At 42.4% G+C, this 18,975-nt stretch overlaps 1 protein-coding gene across 1 annotated transcript in view; it reads right to left on the reverse strand.

Annotated features, from left to right (window-relative positions):
* Window positions 1–18,975, reverse strand: part of CPNE8 (copine 8) — a 371,034-nt gene that overhangs the window by 309,365 nt on the left and 42,694 nt on the right. Inside the window, exons 3-4 of the mRNA XM_038765237.1 lie at window positions 7,805–7,845; window positions 3,890–3,936 (exon numbers count right to left, since the gene is read on the reverse strand). Coding sequence (XP_038621165.1) covers window positions 3,890–3,936; window positions 7,805–7,845 — 88 coding nt within the window. The remainder of the gene's footprint in view (window positions 1–3,889; window positions 3,937–7,804; window positions 7,846–18,975) is intronic.

Raw genomic sequence — 18,975 nt, forward strand, 5'->3', positions numbered from 1 at the left:
GGCACATAGTAAGCGCTTAACAAATACCAACATTATTATTATTATTATTATTATTATTATTATTATTATTATTACAAGTCGGCAACATATAGAGACAGTCCCTACCCAACAACGGGCTCACAGTCTAGAAGTGGGAGACAGACAACAAAAGAAAACATGAAGACAGGTGTCAAAATCATCAGAGCAAATAGAATTAAGCTACATGCACATCATTATGTATTTATCTGTCATTTTATTTACTTATATTGATGTCTGTTTACTTGTATTGATGTCTGTCTCCTCCAGTCTAGACTGTGAGCTCGTTGTGGACAGGGATTGTCTCTATTGTTGCACTGTACTTTCCCAATAATAATAATAAGAAGAAGAAGAATAGAGAAGCAGCATGGCTTAGTGGAAAGAGATTGGGCTTGGGAGCCAGAGGTCATGGGTTCTAATCCCAGCTCCACCACTTGTCAGTTGTGTGACTTTGGGCAAGTCACTTAGCTTCTCTGGGCCTCAGTTACCTCATCTGTAAAATGGGGATTAAGACTGTGAGCCCCACGTGGGACAACTTGATTACCTTGTATCCCCTCCAGTGCTTAGAATAGTGCTTGGCACACAGTAAGCGCTTAACAAATGCCATCGTCATTATTTTTATTATGTGTAAATGTGTAAGTGAAAATGCAAATGTATATTAGTCTTTAAACAATAGAGCATATTCAGATAAGTACATCTGTATTATAGGTGATGGAGTATTTAAGTGTTAAGGTTGTAGTTGGGATGTTCTGTCCTGGGAAGAAGGAAATTGTTCTGGGAATCAGACTAATGGCCTGATGCCTTCAATTTTGTTATAGTTAAATTTGGCATTTGAGTTTCTCTTGGAAAGTGTGAGACGGAAAACCTTCAATATTGATGGTTCAAAGAAAGGAATGTGAAGTAGTGTGAAGCTTCCTCTTGGTAATTAATACTAGAAGAGCCCTTCGCCCCAGGCATCACATAAAAGAACTTTATGTAGAGAAGCAGCATGGCTCAGTGGAAAGAGCACGGGCTTTGGAGTCAGAGGTCATGGGTTCAAATCCCGGCTCCACCAATTGTCAGCTGTGTGACTTTGGGCAAGTCACTTAACTTCTCTGTGCCTCAGTTACCTCATCTGTAAAATGGGGAATAAGACCGTGAGCCCCACGTGGGACAACCTGATCACTTTGTAACCTCCCCAGCGCTTAGAACAGTGCTTTGCACATAGCAAGCGCTTAATAAATGTCATTAATAATAATAATAATAATAATAACTTGCATGGTGACATTGATTTAACTGAAAGTCAGAAGCCCGTGACCTCTAGGTTATTACCACCAACTCTCTTATGAGACGCAGCTTGGCCTAGTGGAAAAAGCCCGAGTCTGCGAGTCAGAAGGCCTGGGTTCTAATCCCATCTCTGCCACTTATCTGCTGAATGACTCTGGGCAAGTCACTTAACTTCTCTGTCCCTCAGTTTCCTCATCTGTGAATGGGGGATCCAATACATGTTCTTCCTGCCCCTTCCACTGGGAGCCCTATGTGGGACTGGAATTCATTTATTCATTCATTCAATCTTATTTATTGAGCGCTTACTGTGTGCAAAGCACCGTTCTACATGCTTGGGAAAGTGCAATATAACAGCAGACACATTCTTGCCCACACCAAGCTCACAGTCTAGAGGCAGAGACAGACATTAATATAAATAGATGAACAGATAAATAAATAAATAAATTACAGATATGCACAGAGATATACATATGTACTGTGTGGTTGGGAGGGTGAATAAATGAAGGGGCAAGTAAGAGTGGTGCAGAAGGGAGTGGTAGAAGAGGAAAGGAGGGCTTAGTGAGGGAAGGCATCTTGGAGGAAATGTGCCTTCAATTAGATTTTGGAATTGTGTCCATTCTGATTACCTTGTATCCACCCCAGTGGTAAGACTGGTGCTTGGTACAAAGCAAGCAATTAGCAAATATTATTTTCATCATTATCTCAACATTACAACAACTGTTTTGGTGAAGTCACAATGTGGAGTCTTGTCAATTCTATCCAGTGCAGTAAGAAAGGAACGAGTCTTCCGACTCTGTTGTATTGTAGTTTCCTAAGCACTGAGAACAATGCTCTGTGCAAAGTAAGCAGTTAATAAATCCCTTTGATTGACTTGTCTAGGGTCTACATTGTGCATTGAATTCTGCTAGGAATTTGGAAGGATAAGTAAAAGATGAGGTCCTTGCCCTCAAAGAAATTACTATCTCGTCAAAAAAAAAAAAAAATACAGCATTTGTTAAGTGCTTAGTATGTGCCAAGCACTGCTCTTAGCGCTGGGGTAGAAAGAAGGTAATGAGGTTGTCCCAAGTGGGGCTCACGGTCTTAACTCCCATTTTACAGATGGTAACTGATGCACAGAGATGTTAAGCAGCTTGCCCAAGGTTACACAGCAGACAAGTGGTGGAACCAGGATTAGAACCCATGTCCTCTAACTCCCAAGTCCATGCTCTTTCCACCAAGCCACATTGCTTAGGAGGTAAATTCATTCAATCATATTTACTGAGCGCTTACTTTGTGCAGAGCATTGTACTAAGCGCTTGGGAAGTACAATTCAGCAACAAATAGAGACAATCCCTGCCCACAACAGGCTCACAGTCTAGAAGAGGGGATACAGATACCAAAATAAGTAAACAGGCACCAGTAGAATCATTATAAATATAATTATAATATATATACATCATTAATACAAATAAATAGAATTATAATTATAAATATGGACATATATGCACAAGTGCTGTGGGGCGGGAAGGGGGTTAGAGAAAAGGGAGCGAGTCGGGGAGATGGGGAGGGAAGGGGGAGCAGAGGAAGAGGGAGGCTTAGTAAAGTACCTGGGTTTAAGGAGTCCCGTCCGAGATTAAAACTTTGGAAGCACCCAGCACAAGCCAGAAATAAGGACAGAGACCCCGAAGGGAGAAACAATGACTCTGGAGCCGGACGACCCCTGAACCCATCCTCCCGATCGAAGAATTCATATAGGACCTGAACATGTTTACTGACATGACATATAATTCATTCACTCATTACATCATGTAGAACAGGAATTTTCCCTACTTTTGAGCCTGAAAACATCCATTAATATGAGGGAGATAAGCAGACAAAAGCTGTATAAACAGGGTAGGGACAAGACAACATATATATATATAGACACAACTGCCAACAGTAAAATTATGAAAAACAATTGCTAAAATAACCCCAGCAGAATCCCAGCAGGAGTTCTAGAACTCCAAACAGGAGGCAAGCTATTTTTAACTCAACCTCTTGCCTGAATCTCAGGCTAATAGAATCAAGGGACTCATAAGTGTCCTTTCTGATCCAGTTTTGGGAATCAGAACATGCCCTTGGGTCAGAAAAGAAGTTCAAGGGTCCCTTCATAGCCACACCACCAGACCTGTTGCAGAAAGCAGGCTTAAAATAACTACTTCTCTGTTTGGAGTCCAAAGATGTCAGTGATACCACTGACTGAGCTCTATAAAATATCGAAAGGGTCGTAAAAGAGTCCCCTTTTTCAGTCTCACACTGGAGTATGAGCAGGATAATTTGAAAAGTGATGCCACTCTATCATGTCACAATGACCTCATGATCTCAAGCCTTCTGGATCTTCAAAAAAAAAAATCACAGCCACTCTACCCCACATCTATCAAATCACTTTTCATTTGAATCCTTAATATCTGTGGGGAAACAAAAGAATATCTGTGGTTCAAATACTATTGAGCAAGTCTTCAAATTCCTGATTATCCCATTTCCTTTAATAAGAAAACTGTTCAGCAGAAAACTGAGAGGACTAAATGGTCTGAATAATTCACTTATTCAGTGAAACTCTGGTCAAACTAATTAAAATACATATTCTTACCTCTCTCCATTCTTTGTTTCCAACGCCTTGTATGTATAAGACACAGACTGCAAAAAAGATCAAAAGACCAATAAGCCTTTTTCACAACAATAAGTGACTAAAACATTTCTCTTTTGCTTCTTTACACCTTTGAAAAAACTATGGTCAGTATTAGATTCGGATGTATAAAATTTTGCTAACATGAGTAAAAACTTTAGAATAAAGTCAGTGTTCAGTAGCAACCAACATGGTCAGAAGGAGGATATCTCAAAGTAAAATCGAGCCTGAAAATAATCTGTAATATACAGCAAAACCATAACTATAATAGCTGTCCTTAGAAGTTCTTCTTAATTTAAGATTACCTATGATGTAATCCATTTATCTGAGGACATAGGAAGCATTGTAAGATGCCTAGATGAAGTCTAATGGACAGACAACTGAACTGGGAAGTCTGTATCCTGAGTTCTAACTCTGTAATCTCCATCAATTTACTGGCTCACATAAACATTCTGCCTCATTTCTCTGTTCTGTACATGTCCCATCCTTTCTCACAAAAGCAAATGCCCTGTATACTAGTGTTTGTTATTTTTAGCCCTTTTTTCATTCATTCAACCGTATGTATTAAACACTTGTTGTGTGCAAAGCACTGTATTAAGCGCTTAAATGTTTTTTAACCAAGAATGCCCCACATTCTAAAATTCCAAATTATAGCCGAGCTGGTAAGGTTTCCTGGAGTTGGAGGGGCTCAGGATCGTCATTTGATGACAATGATAAGAGGATGACTCTCCTTAAACTTTCCTTTTCCTAACTTAAATGTTTGATAAATCATTTAGTGAACAATTACTACGTATGTGTTTCACGTACACACCCCTCGTTCTCTCCCCCAACCCCCTTTCCAGAAGGGTAGAAATGCTGTTCCTTTGTCCCCTACAGAATAAAAAAGATAATCGATGGTATTTACTAGGCGCTTACTGTGTGCAAAGCACTCTACTAAATGCTTGGGAAAGTACTTAGTATGCTGCTTTGCACTCAGTAAGCGCTCAAAATATCATTAATAATAATACAGAGTCACAGTTACTTTTATTTTTAGATGAAAAGCCATATGAAATCTAACTCTTTTACCTTTTTTATTTTCATGCCAGGGACAGCTGCTTTCAAATCCTAACCTATTTTCTAAGTAAATAGTAATTTACTTAGTAAAAATTTACTTAGTATTCTAAGTAATATTACATAACAATAATAATAATAATAATAATGACAGTATTTGTTAAACACTTACTGTGTGCCAAGCACTGTACTAAGCACTGGGATAGAAACAATAGAAGATAGGGCACAGTACCTGCCCCAGAGTTTATTAATAATAATAATTATGGTATTTGTTAAGCACTTACTATGTGCCAAGCACCGTTCTAAGCACTAGAGTAGATACAAGGTAATCAGTTGTCCCACATGGGGCTCAAAGTCTCAATCCCCATTTTACAGATATTGTAACTGAGGCACAGAGAAGTTAAGTGGCTTGCCCAAGGTCACACAACAGACAAGTGGCGGAACCGGGATTAGAACCCATGTCCTCTGACTCCCAAGCTAGTGTTCTTTCCACTAGGCCATTTAAGGCTGTTTAAGGAATATGAAGAATAGGTATCTCAACACTATTTTTCAGATGCGGAAACTGAGGCACAGAGAAGCTAAATGACTTACACTAGGTCAAAATCAGGCAATTGGTAGACTTGACAGTGGCAAAGAGGAAAAAGAAAACTAGTATTATCAATACATATGACATGTAACAACAGCCCATATCCAACCTGTGGCTAGCCAACTTCTTCCATGGAGTGGAAATTCAACAATATGAGCAGCTGTTAAACAAACAGCTAGTTCATCACCATTTATTTTATTGTTTTAATGTATTTTAATGTCTGACGCTCTCTGAACTCTAAGCTCTTTGTGGGCAAGGAACATGTCTCTCCCAAGTGCTTAGTACAGTGCTTTGCACAAAGTAAGCACTCAAAAATATGATTGAATGAATGAATGTCTACCAACTCTGTTCTATTGTCCTTTCCCAAGTGCTTGGTACAATGCTCTGCATGCAGTAAAAACTCAAAAAAATCCAATTGAATGATTACCAAAATTAAAACCAGGCAAGGGCCTCGTAATTAACAATACAAACAGGAATGTATCTTTTATATTGTCATATTGTACTCTCCCAAGTGCTTAGTACAGTGTTCTGCTAAGAAAAGCAGTGTGGTTTAGTGGAAAGAGCCCAGGCTTGGGAGTCAGTTCTAATCCCAGCTCCGCCACTTGTCAGCTGTGTGACTTTGGGCAAGTCCCTTTATTTCTCTGTTCCTCAGTTACCTCATCTGGAAAATGGGGATTAAGACCGTGAGCCCCACGTGGGACAACCTGATTACCTTGTATCTACCACAGCGCTTAGATCAGTGCTTGGCACATAGTAAGCACTTAACAAATACCATCATTATTATTATTATTTTCTCCTCCTAGGGCATAACGTAACGTCTGCATAACCTAAACACTGTGAGGATATCCCCCTATTCTCTCTCAACACTTGTGAAAATATCCTTATTCTCTATTGCTTTTCCATTCCATTATTTATTGTCATGTCCGGCTCCCCACTTAGGACTGTATCCTCTTTGAGGGTAGGAATCATGTCTGATGTCCTCTCCCAACTACTTAGTACAGTGTTAAGCAAGGAGTAAGCACTCGGTAATGTGTCTGTTCCAAGTGCTTAGAACAGTGCTCTACCCATAGTAAATGCTCAATAAACACCTCTGATTGACTAATAAAAACTACTGATTGATTAGGTGTTTGCACAGTTATGTTTGGTTAGCCCAACGCAATTATCTGAAAAAGCTGCAGTTCCAATTCGTTTGGATAATTAGCTAACTAGTATTCTCCTAAATTATCCTGCCATTTTCTGGTTTCTACCTTGTAGTTACAGGTGAAGCAGCGTGGCTCACTGGAACGAGCCCAGGTTTAAGTCAGAGGTCATGGGTTCTAATTCTGGCTCCGCCACTTGTCAGTTGTGCGACTTTGGGCAGTCACTTAACTGCTCTGTGCCTCAGTTACCTCATTTGTAAAATGGGGGTTAAAACTGTGAGGCCCCTGTGGGACAATCTGATAATCTTGTATCTATCCCAGTGCTTAGAACAGTGCTCTGCACACAGTAAGCACTTAATAAATACAATTATTATTATTATTATGTTTTGACTTCCCTGAAAAAGTGAACTTTCCTACACCTGGGCACAACTGAACTTCATTAGACTTCAGAGGTGATCACTGAACTTCAGGAATGACTGTGAAGCCTCCCTGACCCAATCGCCAGGGAGAAATGTCTGTCTAACTTTAATCTGTGTATCTTTCCCAGTGCCTACTATAGTTCTCTGCACAAAGTATATACTTCTTAAATATTTCTACTACTTAATGATGGCATTTATTAAGCACTTACTATGTGCAAAGCACTGTTTGAATGGAGTCACAAGAAAGCAGTAAGGGACACAACAGCACTTCTTTCTTATTTGTTTTTTACGTAAATTTTAAAAGGGTTGACTTTTTCCTGTTTTCTCCCTTCCTTAATTTATGAACTATTTATGGTGATAAGGGTTTGAATAATGCACTGCCTGTCGAGTTTAGTTACGTGTCAAAAACCTAATAGAGTGGGTATTTCATCAATATAACTGATTGATCCTGTTTCTTATTATTGACCAAACCAATTCTTTCTCTGAATTTTTAATCTGGTTCTCTACAGTGGTAAACACCTCCCCCTGCCCAAAACAAAAACTTAAGTCCGTTTAATACTTTTATAACATGTCATGAATATATGACCATAAGTATCATATTTACTCCTTTCTTAAAGATACAATAAACTAGACATGACAGGTGAATTTAATCTACGCTTGAAATGAAGTGAATTTATCTACTTACTTGGATCAGATTTGGAAAATGTGTCTCTGTCCAAAAGGTTTCTGTTAACAACAAAAAAATTAAAAAGCACAAATTTACTATGAATTCTGGAAGAAAATACTAAGTATCCATTAAAAAAATCAAGGTTAAATGTCCTTAGTTTAATTGGACAAGTTGTCAATGAGAGTACAGAGCAAATACACATTAAGGTTTCGGTGCTGAGGGACTTGGGGCGGGGAGGAATTAATAAAGGGAGCAAGTCAGGGAAAGGCAGAAGGGAGTGGAAGGAAAAGAGAACTTGGTCAGGAAAGACCTTTTGGAGGAGATGCATCTTTAAGTAGTAGAAATATTTAAGAAGCATATACTTTGTGCAAAGAACTATTGTTCAGCGCTTAGAACAGTGCTTTGCACATAGTAAGCGCTTAACGAATGCCATCATTATTATCTTCAGTGAGGCTTTGAAGTGGGGGAGTGTAATTGTCTGATAAGAGGAGGGAGGGCATTCCAGGCCAGAGGATGTGGGCACATTCAGCACATAGCAAGTGTGGGAGTGGGAGCAGGGTTAGGTTTTCTTCTTTTATTGTTTTTCTCTTGTAACACTTTTAAATGAATTCCTTTCAAGCGTTTGCATGGAACAGTGTTTGGTTATTGGTGTGATATTAAGCTTAAACTTACCTTAACAAAGCGTAAATAATAGTGATGTTTAACATGACAATATGTAGCGCATAAAGCAATTTCATATTATTTTTCCAAAGGTTCTGAAACATGACATGGAATGTGTCTGTTTTATTGCTAATTGTACTCTCCCAAGTGCTTAGTACAGTGCTTTGCACACAATAAATGCTCAATAAATACGATTGAATGAATGAATGAAAAGGTCCTAATTTAACACATATAAGCCTATGGGAAAACCTTACTCTACAATACATCCATTCATGACGCAGCCAAATTTTGAGACAGCATATATCCCCGCTGATCTTTGTAGTTTGCTAGGGTGGGCAAAATTGTAACAGGAGTTTGTAAAATTCCATCTTGTTCCCGATTTCTCCCATTCACCTGAACAAACTTCCCAATCCTCAAGCTAATAACTAAAAACTGCAAGTTTATCAGGCTGAGAAAAATAAAATAACTACTTGAACAGCTTTTTTTCCTATTAAAGTGTAGCTGTTATTTTAGGAATCTGCCCTAATCAAATACCTATTATCCTGGAATTTCTCATGATTGATTTTCAGATGTTGTTTTGCACAGGTAATAACTATATTATGTGTGCTCTGCATACAAAAGGACTCAATAAATACCACTGATGATGATATGCTTACAATTTTAATGTTTAGCTAAAGTGTTAAATATCACATATTCCTTCTCTCTCCCCCTACTTGACTTTCAATCACTCATTTCCCCCTTGCCTTTTAATTTATATCCATCCACATTATTCTCTTCATAACAGGAATGTACTAGTCTATTCCATCATCTTTACCTGTGTCAAATCTTTTCTCAAAATAATGGTGTTTATTGAGCACTTACTGCATATACAGCACTATACTATGAGCTTGGAAGAGAACAAAACAACAGAGTTGGTAGACATGTTCCCTGCGCACAAGGAGCTTACAAACTAAATTGAAAGACAGATATTAAAATAAATTTCAGAAAGATATGCAGCAGGGATGGGGTGAAAATTATAGCACAATCAATCATTCGCATATATTCAATTGTATTTATTAGGGAATATGTGTAGAGCACTGAACTAAGCACTTGGGAAAGTACAATACAGCAATAAAGAGTGACAATCCCATAACAAGCTCATAGTCTAGAAGCGGGGAGACAGACATAAATACAAATTAATAGACATCAAAATAAATAAAATTACAGATTTATACATAAGTGCTGTGGGGCACTGGTGGGGAAGAGCAAAGGGAGCAAGTCAGGGCAATGCAGCAGAGAGTGGAAGATGAGGAAAAGTGGGGCTTAGTCTGGAAAGGCATCTTGGAGGAGATGTGCCTTCAGTAAGGCTTTGAAGGCGGGGGAGAGTAATCGTGTGGTGGATTTAAGGAGGGAGGGGGTTCCAGGCCAGAGGCAGAAAGTGGGCTAGGGGTTGGCAGTGAGACAGGTGAGACGGAGGAACAGTGAGAGGGTTAGCACCAGTGGAGTGAAGGGCGCAGGCTGGGTTGTAGAAGGAGAGAAGTGAAGTGAGGCAGGAGAGGGCAAGGTGGTGGAGTGCTTTAAAGTCAATGGTGAAGAGTTTTTGCATGATACAAGGGTGGCTGGGAAACCATTGGAGATTTTTGAGGCGGGGAGACAAGTCCTGAACATTTCTGTAGAAAGATGATCTGGGAAGAAGAGTGAAGTATGGACTGGAGTGGGGAGAGATAGTAGTTAGGAGGTCAGCAAGGGGGTCGTGCAGAAATCTTGGTGGGATAGGATGAGTGATTGCATTAACTTGGTAATAATAATAACAATAATAATAATAATGGTATTTATTAAGTGCTTACTTTATGCAGAGCACTGTTCTAAGCACTGGGGAGGTTACAAAGTGATCAGGTTGTCCCACGGGGGGCTCACGGTCTTAATCTCCATTTGACAGATGACGTAACAGGCACAGAGGAGTTAAGTGACTTGCCCAAAGGCACACAGCTGACAACTGGCAGAGCCAGGATTTGAACCCTTGACCCCTGACTCCAAAGCCCGTGCTCTTTCCACTGAGCCACGCTGCTTCCCCAGCGTGGTAGTAGTTTGGATGGAGAGGAAAGGGTGGATTTTAGTGATGTTGTAAAGGTGAGACCGACAGGATTTGGTGACAGACTGAATAAGTGGGGTGAATGAGAGAGAGAGAGAGAGAGGGGTCAAAGATAACCACCAGGGTTATGGACTTGTGAGATGGGAAGGATGGTGATGCTGTCTACAGTAACGGGAAAGTCCTGGAGAGGACAGGGTTTGGTGGGAAGATAAGGAGCTCTGTTTTGGGCAAGGTAAGTTTGAGGTGACAGGAGGACATCCAAGTAGAGATGTCTTGAAGGCAGGAGGAGATACGAGCCTGGAGAGAAGGAGAGACATCAGAGAAAGAGATTTAGATTTGGGTATCAACTGCATAAAGATGGTAGTTGAAACCGTGTGAGAGAATGAATTATCCAAGGGAATGAGTGTAGATGGAGAATAAAAGGGGACAAAGTACTGAACCTTGAGGGACTCCACACAGTTAGGGGGTGGAAGGCAGAGGAGGAGCCCATGAGCAAAAGAGGCTGAGAATGAACTTCCCGAGAGAAATGAGGAGAACCTGGAGAGGACAGTGTCAGTGAAGCCAAGGTTAGATAACATTTCATTCATACATTCATTCAATTGTATTTATTGAGCGCTTACTGTGTGCAGAGAACTGTACTAAGAGCTTGGGAAGTACAAGTCGGCAACATATAGAGATGGTCCCTACCCAACAATGGGCTCACAGTCTAGAAGGGAAAGACAGACAACAAAACAAAACATGTAGACAGGTGTTAAAATTGACAGAACAAATAGAATTAAAGCTACATGTACATCATTAACAAAATAAATAGAATAGTAAATATGTACAAGTAAAATAGAGTAATAAATCTGTACAAATATATACACGTGCTGTGGGGAGGGGAAAGAGGAGAGGAAAAATGGGGCTCAGTCTGGGAAGGCCTCCTGGAGGAAGTGAGCTCTCAGTAGGGATTTGAAGGGAGGAAGAGAGATAGTTTGGTAGGTGTGCGGAGGGAGGGCATTCCAGGCCAGGGGAAGTGGACTGGGGGTCGACAGCGGGATAAATGAGAATGGCGTACAGTGAGGAGGTTAGCAGCAGAGGAGTAGAAGGTGTGCGCTGGGCTGTAGAAGGAGAGAAGGGAGGTGAGGTAGGAGGGGGCGAGGTGATGAAGAGCCTTGAAGCCAAGAGTGAGGAGTTTTTGCTTGATTCATAGGTTGACAGGCAGCCACTGGAGATTTTTGAGGAGGGGAGTAACATGTCCGGAGCGTTTCCATACAAAGATAATCAGGGCAGCAGAGTGAAGTATAGACTGAGGTGGGAAGAGACAGGAGAGTGGGAGATCAGAAAGGAGGTTGATGCAGTAATCAAGTTGGGATAGGATGAGAGATTGAACCACCAAGGTATCGGTTTGGATGGAGGGGAAATGGCGGATCTATGTGATGTTGCGGAGATGAGACTGGCAGGTTTTGGTGATGGATAGGATGTGTGGGGTGAATGACAGAGCAGAGTCAAGGATGACACCAAGGTTGCGGGCTTGTGAGACGGGAAGGATGGTAGTGCCGTCTACAGTGATGGGAAAGTCAGGGGGAGGGCAGGGTTTGGGAGGGAAGATTAAGGAGTTCAGTCTTGGACATAATGAGTTTTAGATGGGGGGAGACATCCAGATGGAGATGTCCTGAAGGAAGGAGGAGATATGAGCCTGGAGGGAGGTAGAGAGAGCAGGGGCAGAGATGTAGATTTGGGTGTCATCAGCGTAGAGATAATAGTTGAAGCCGTGGGAGCAAATGAGGTCACCAAGGGAGTGAGTGTAGATAGAGAACAGAAGGGGACCAAGAACTGACCCTTGAGGAACCCCTACAGTAAGGGGATGGGAGGGGGAGGAGGAGACCACAAAGTAGACTGAGAATGAACGTCTGGAGAGATAAGAGGAGAACCAGGAAAGGATGGAGTCTGTGAAGCCAAGGTTGGATAGTGTGTTGAGGAGAAGGGGGTGAGCCTCAGTGTCAAAGGCAGCTGAGAGGTTGAGGAGGATTAGGATGCATTAGGAGCCATTGGACTTGGCAAGGAGATCATTGGAGATCTCTGAGAGTGTGGTTTCAGTGGAGTGAAGAGGACAGAAGCCAGACTGTAGGGGGTCCAGGAGAGAATTGGAGGAGAAGAATTTGAGACAGCAGGAGTAGATGACTCACTTAAGGAGTTTGGAGAGGAATGATAGGAGGGAGATGGGGCGGTAAGTGGAAGAGGCTGTGGGGTCAAGGGAGGGTTTTTTTAGGGTGGGTGACACATGGGCATGTTTGAAGGCAGTTGGGATGAAGCCATTGGAGAGTGAATGTTTGACAATGGCAGGTAAGGAGGGAAACAGGGAAAGGGTGAGAGTTTTTATAAGGTGCGAAGGAATGGGATCTGATGTGCATGTGGAGGGGGTCATATTTATTGCATACTTGCTGTGTGCAGAGCACTGTACTAACTACTTGGGAGAGTACATTATAACAATATAACAGAGTTGGTAGATATGTTCCCTGCCCACAGTGAGCTTACAATCTACAGAGGGAAACAGACATCGATAAATAAATTACAGATATGAATATAAGTGCTGTCCAAGTGCAAGGGTGACTCAGAAGGGAATGGGAAAGAGGAAAGGAGGGCTTATGGAAGGCCTCTTGAATAAAGCTTTGAAGACAGGGAGAGTAATTATGTTGGATATGAAGAGGGAGGACATGCTAGGCCAGGGGGAGGACGTGGGCAAGAAGTCAGCGGTGAGATAGATGCGATCGAGGCATAGTGAGTAGGTTGGCATTAGAAAAGCAAAGTGTGCAGGCTGAGTTGTAGTGGGAGAGCAGGGAGGTAAAATAGCAGGAAATAAGGTGATAGAATGCTTTAAAACTGAAGGTAAGAATTTTTTGTTTGATGCAGAAGTAAATAGGCATCCACCGGAGGTCCTTGAGAAGTGGGGAAATATGGACGGAACCTTTTTGTAGAAAAATGATCTGGGCAGCAGAGTGAAGTACGGACTGGAGTGGAAAGAAAAGGAAGAAGAGACGTCTGCAAGGAGACTGATATAGTAGTCAAGGCAGGATATGACAAGTACTTGAGTTAAAGTGGTAGCAGTTTAGATGGAAAGGAAAGTGGATTTTCATGAATAAGGTGCTTTAAGAGGTCTGAACCCAAGTGATACAGAAGAGCGGACTTTGTCAGGGAAGGTCTCTTGAAGAGGATATGATTTTAGTAGGGCTTTGAAGGTGGAAAGAGTTATGGTCTGGTGGATATAAGTCTGTTATACTCTCCCAAGTGCTTAGTACAGTGCTCTGCACTTAGTAAATTCTCAATAAATATGATTGATTGATATAAATAGGGAAGGAATTGCAGGTCAGAGACCAAGAGGTCAGCAGTGAGAAAGATGAGATCAAGGTACAACAAGTAGACCAGTGTTTCAGAAGTGAAGTTTGTGGGTCTGGCTGCAGTGGGAGATCAGCAAGGTGAGATAGGAGAGGCAGACTGATTTAGTGCCTTAAAGTCTATATGCTAAGGAGTTCCTCTTTGATTCAGAGAGAGGGGAGGGAAGCCATCGGAGGTTTTTCAGGAGGGAGGAGATGTGATCTGACCGTGTTTTTAGAAAAATGATCTGGGCAGCAGGAAGTACGGATTGGAGAGTGGAGAGACAGGAGGCCCGGATCACAACTACCCACTCAGTTGTATTGTTCTCTCCCAAGTGCTTAGTACAGTGTTCTACACACAATCAACATTCAATAAATACCACTGGTTAATCGACTGAGGCAGAGGTCAGCAAGGAGGCAGGCTATGACAAATGCTTGGATCAGCATGGCAAAAAAAATGATTTATTTTATTAAGATACTTTACAGGCTATCCAGGAGGAAACACAAATATATTTTCAAAAGCTTCTGAAACAAGGAAAAGTATGAAACCAGAAAGCCCATAATATACCACTAAAGATATCCAGTTTTGGTTTTTTCCCCCAACTTGGGTTAATGATCATGTCTGTTGTAAAGGAAGTAGAGCAATCTCATGAGTTGTTGTTTTTTTTACATTCTCCGGTATCTGGTATGCCGAAAGATTGTAATTACCACCACTGTATTTTGAAAACATAATGCAACATCAACATCACTCTCTTAATACGAAGAATGTACGGGTCTATTTCACCACCATTTCCTGTGTCAAATCTCTTCTCAAATTCAATGGTGTTTATTGAGCACCTACTACATTCAGAGCACTATACTAAGAGCCTGGAAGAGTATAAAATAACAGAGTCGATAGGCTCGTTCCCTGACCATAAGGAGCTTACAAAGTAAAGGGAAAAACAGACATGGTTCACTTTATTGTTCTGTAGGGTGTCCAGTAGAATCCCGACTAGACTTTGGCTGGCAACGGAAAGAAGCAAGACATCCTCTAGACTCTAAGCTTCTTGTGCTTGTTGTTAGGGAAGCAGCTTGACTTAGTGGAAAGAGCATGGGTTTGGGAGTCAGAGGACATGAGTATTAATCCCAGTTCCACCACTTGTCTGCTGTGACTTTAGGCAAATCACTTAAGTTCTCTGTGCCTCAGTTCCCTCATCTGTAAAATAGAGATTAAAAGTGTGAGCCCCACATGGGACAACCTGAGCACCCTGTAGCCACCCCAGCACTTAGAACAATGCCTGGCACATAGTGAGCACTTAGCAAATACCATATTTATAATTATTATTTATTATTGTGGTCAGGGTATGTGTCTGTTTATTGTTATATTGTACTCTCCCAAGCACTTAGTAAAGTGCTTTGCACATAGTAAGTGCTCAATAAACACTATTGAATGAATGAATCTTAGTGGTTTCTTCAGTCAGAGCTCTCCTTTTTGATACCGGTGGATATGGTGATATCTTAAATCAATCAATCAATCAATCAATCGTATTTATTGAGCGCTTACTATGTGCAGAGCACTGTACTAAGCGCTTGGGAAGTACCAATTGGCAACACATAGAGACAGTCCCTACCCAACAGTGGGCTCACAGTCTAAAAGGGGGAGACAGAGAACAGAACCAAACATACCAACAAAATAAAATAAATAGGATAGAAATGTACAAGTAAAATAAATGAATAAATAAATAGAGTAATAAATATGTACAACCATACATACATATATACAGGTGCTGTGGGGAAGGGAAGGAGGTAAGATGGGGGGATGGAGAGGGGGACGAGGGGGAGAGGAGGGAAGGGGCTCAGTCTGGGAAGGTCTCCTGGAGGAGGTGAGCTCTCAGCAGGGCCTTGAAGGGATGAAGAGAGCTAGCTTGGCGGAGGGGCAGAGGGAGGGCATTCCAGGCCCGGGGGATGACGTGGGCCGGGGGTCGACGGCGGGACAGGTGAGAACGAGGTACAGTGAGGAGATTAGCGGTGGAGGAGCGGAGGTTGCGGGCTGGGCAGTAGAAGGAGAGAAGGGAGGTGAGGTAGGAGGGGGCGAGGTGATGGAGAACCTTGAAGCCCAGGGTGAGGAGTTTCTGCCTGATGTGCAGATTGATTAGTAGCCACTGGAGATTTTTGAGGAGGGGAGTGATATGCCCAGAGCGTTTCTGGACAAAGATAATCCGGGCAGCAGCATGAAGTATGGATTGAAGTGGAGAGAGACACGAGGATGGGAGATCAGAGAGAAGGCTGGTGCAGTAGTCCAGACGGGATAGGATGAGAGCTTGAATGAGCAGGGTAGCGGTTGGGATGGAGAGGAAAGGGCGGATCTTGGCAATGTTGCGGAGCTGAGACTGGCAGGTTTTGGTGACGGCTTGGATGTGAGGGGTGAATGAGAGAGCGGAGTCGAGGATGACACCAAGTTTGCGGGCTTGTGAGACGGGAAGGATGGTAGTGCCGTCAACAGAGATGGGAAAGTCAGGGAGAGGACAAGGTTTGGGAGGGAAGACAAGGAGCTCAGTCTTCGACATGTTGAGCTTTAGGTGGCGGGCGGACATCCAGATGGAGATGTCCTGAAGGCAGGAGGAGATGCGAGCCCGGAGGGAGGGGGAGAGAGCAGGGGCAGAGATGTAGATCTGGGTGTCATCAGCGTAGAGATGATAGTTGAAGCCGTGGGAGCGAATGAGGTCACCAAGGGAGTGAGTGTAGATTGAGAACAGAAGGGGACCAAGCACTGAACCTTGGGGAACCCCCACAGTAAGAGGATGGGAGGGGGAGGAGGAGCCTGCAAAAGAGACTGAGAAAGAACGACCGGAGAGATAAGAGGAGAACCAGGAGAGGACGGAGTCTGTGAAGCCAAGGTCAGATAGCGTGTTGAGGAGAAGGGGGTGGTCCACAGTGTCAAAGGTAGCTGAGAGGTCGAGGAGGATTAGGACAGAATATGAGCCGTTGGATTTGGCAAGCAGGAGGTCATTGGGGACCTTTGAGAGGGCAGTTTCCGTGGAATGAAGGGGACGGAAGCCAGACTGGAGGGGGTCGAGGAGAGAGTTGGTGTTGAGGAATTCTAGGCAGCGCATGTAGACAACTCGTTCAAGGAGTTTGGAAAGGAATGGTAGGAGGGATATGGGACGATAACTAGAAGGTGAGGTGGGGTCAAGAGAGGGTTTTTTTAGGATGGGAGAGACATGGGCATGTTTGAAGGCAGAGGGGAAGGAACCAGTGGAGAGTGAGCGGTTGAAGATGGAAGTTAAGGAGGGGAGAAGGGATGGAGCGAGAGATTTCATAAGATGAGAGGGGATGGGGTCAGAAGCACAGGTGGCCAGAGTAGCACTTGAGAGGAGGGCCTTGTTGCAATTCATTCACATATTATGAAATAACTAAAATAGTCCATCTAAGCACTAAGTCCCTTTGTTCTTACAGACTTCTGAAAGAATACCATCTGCTTCTTCATCTGCTTCTTGAAGGCAGGAATTATGTCTACCAACTCTATTGGAGTCCATCAACCCCCACTGCTGGGTAGGGACCGTCTCTATATGTTGCCAACTTGTACTTCCCAAGCACTTGGTACAGTACTCTGCACACAGTAAGTGCTCAATAAATACGATTGAATGAATGAATGAATGAACCCATCAATCATATTTATTGAGCACTTACTGTGTGCAGAGCTCCTTATTAAGAGCTTAGAGTAATAATAATAATAATGGTATTTGTTAAGTGCTTACTATGTGCCAGGCACCGTACTAAACACTGGTATACAAGCAAATCAGGTTGGACACAGTCCCTCTCTCATGTGGGGCTCACAGCCCCCAATCCTCATTTTACAGATGAGGAAACTGAGGCACAGAGAAGTGACTTGCCCAAGTTCATAGAGTAGACAAGTAGAGGAGCCAGGATTAGAACCCATAACCTTCGGATTCCCAGGCTCATGCTCTGTCCACTACAACATGCTGATTCTCATTACACTACAGTACAAAGAAGTTGGTAGATGCATTTCTGCTCATGAGGAACTTACTCTCCCAAGTGCTTAGAGCAGTGCTCTGGACACCATAAGTGCTCAATAAGCAATCAATCAATCAATTATATCTATTGAGCGCTTACTGTGTGCAGAGCACTGTACTAAGCACTTGGGAAGTACAAGTTGGCAACATATAGAGACAGTCCCTACCCAACAGTGGGCTCACAGTCTAAAAGGGGGAGACAGAGAACAAAACCAAACATACTAACAAAATAAAATAAATATAATAGATATGTACAAGTAAAATAAATAAATAAATAGAGTAATAAGCAAGATTGATTGATAAGAAACAGGTATCTTCCTGGGTATGTGTCTAGGGCTTTGAATGATGCTGCTCAAGGATATAATAATAATAATAATAATAATGGTATTTGTTAAGCGCTTACTAAGTGCCAAGCACTGTTCTAAGCACTGGGGTAGATACAAGGTAATCAGGTTGTCCCACGTGGGGCTCACAATCTTAATCCCCATTTTACAGATGAGCTGACTGAGGCACAGAGAAATTAAGTGATTTGCCCAAAGTCACACAGCTGATAAGTGGCAGAGCTGAAATTAGACCCCGCATCCTCTGACTCCCAAGCCTGTGCTCTTTCCACTAAGACACACTGCTTCTCTCTGGCAGTATCCTCCACCATCTGCATCCAGATTTCTTGCTGTGCCTTCCAACATGGCTGCACAGAATAAATTGAAGAGGCCCACCCTCACTCTGCCCCTATGGATGACTGTGAGCATCTTGTGTGCAGGGAATGTGTCTACCAACTCTGTGGCAGTGTACTCTCCCAAGTGCTTACTACAGTGCTCTGTCCACAGTAAGAGCTCAATAAACGACTGACTGACTGATGTGACTCTGGGCAAGTCACTTAACTTCTCTGGGCCTCAGTTACCTCATCTATAAAAGGGGGAGTAAGACTGTGAGCCCCACGTGGGACAACCTGATTACTTTGAATCTACTCCAGTGCTTAGAACAGTGCTTGGCACATAATAAAGGCTTAACGCATACTATTATTATTATTAATGAGAAGGGGTCGGGCAAGACACATTCAACTCTAGCTATATTTAAGTAGATACCTGTGCA

Source organism: Tachyglossus aculeatus, chromosome 2, assembly GCF_015852505.1.
Source record: "Tachyglossus aculeatus isolate mTacAcu1 chromosome 2, mTacAcu1.pri, whole genome shotgun sequence".
Lineage (NCBI taxonomy): Eukaryota > Metazoa > Chordata > Mammalia > Monotremata > Tachyglossidae > Tachyglossus > Tachyglossus aculeatus.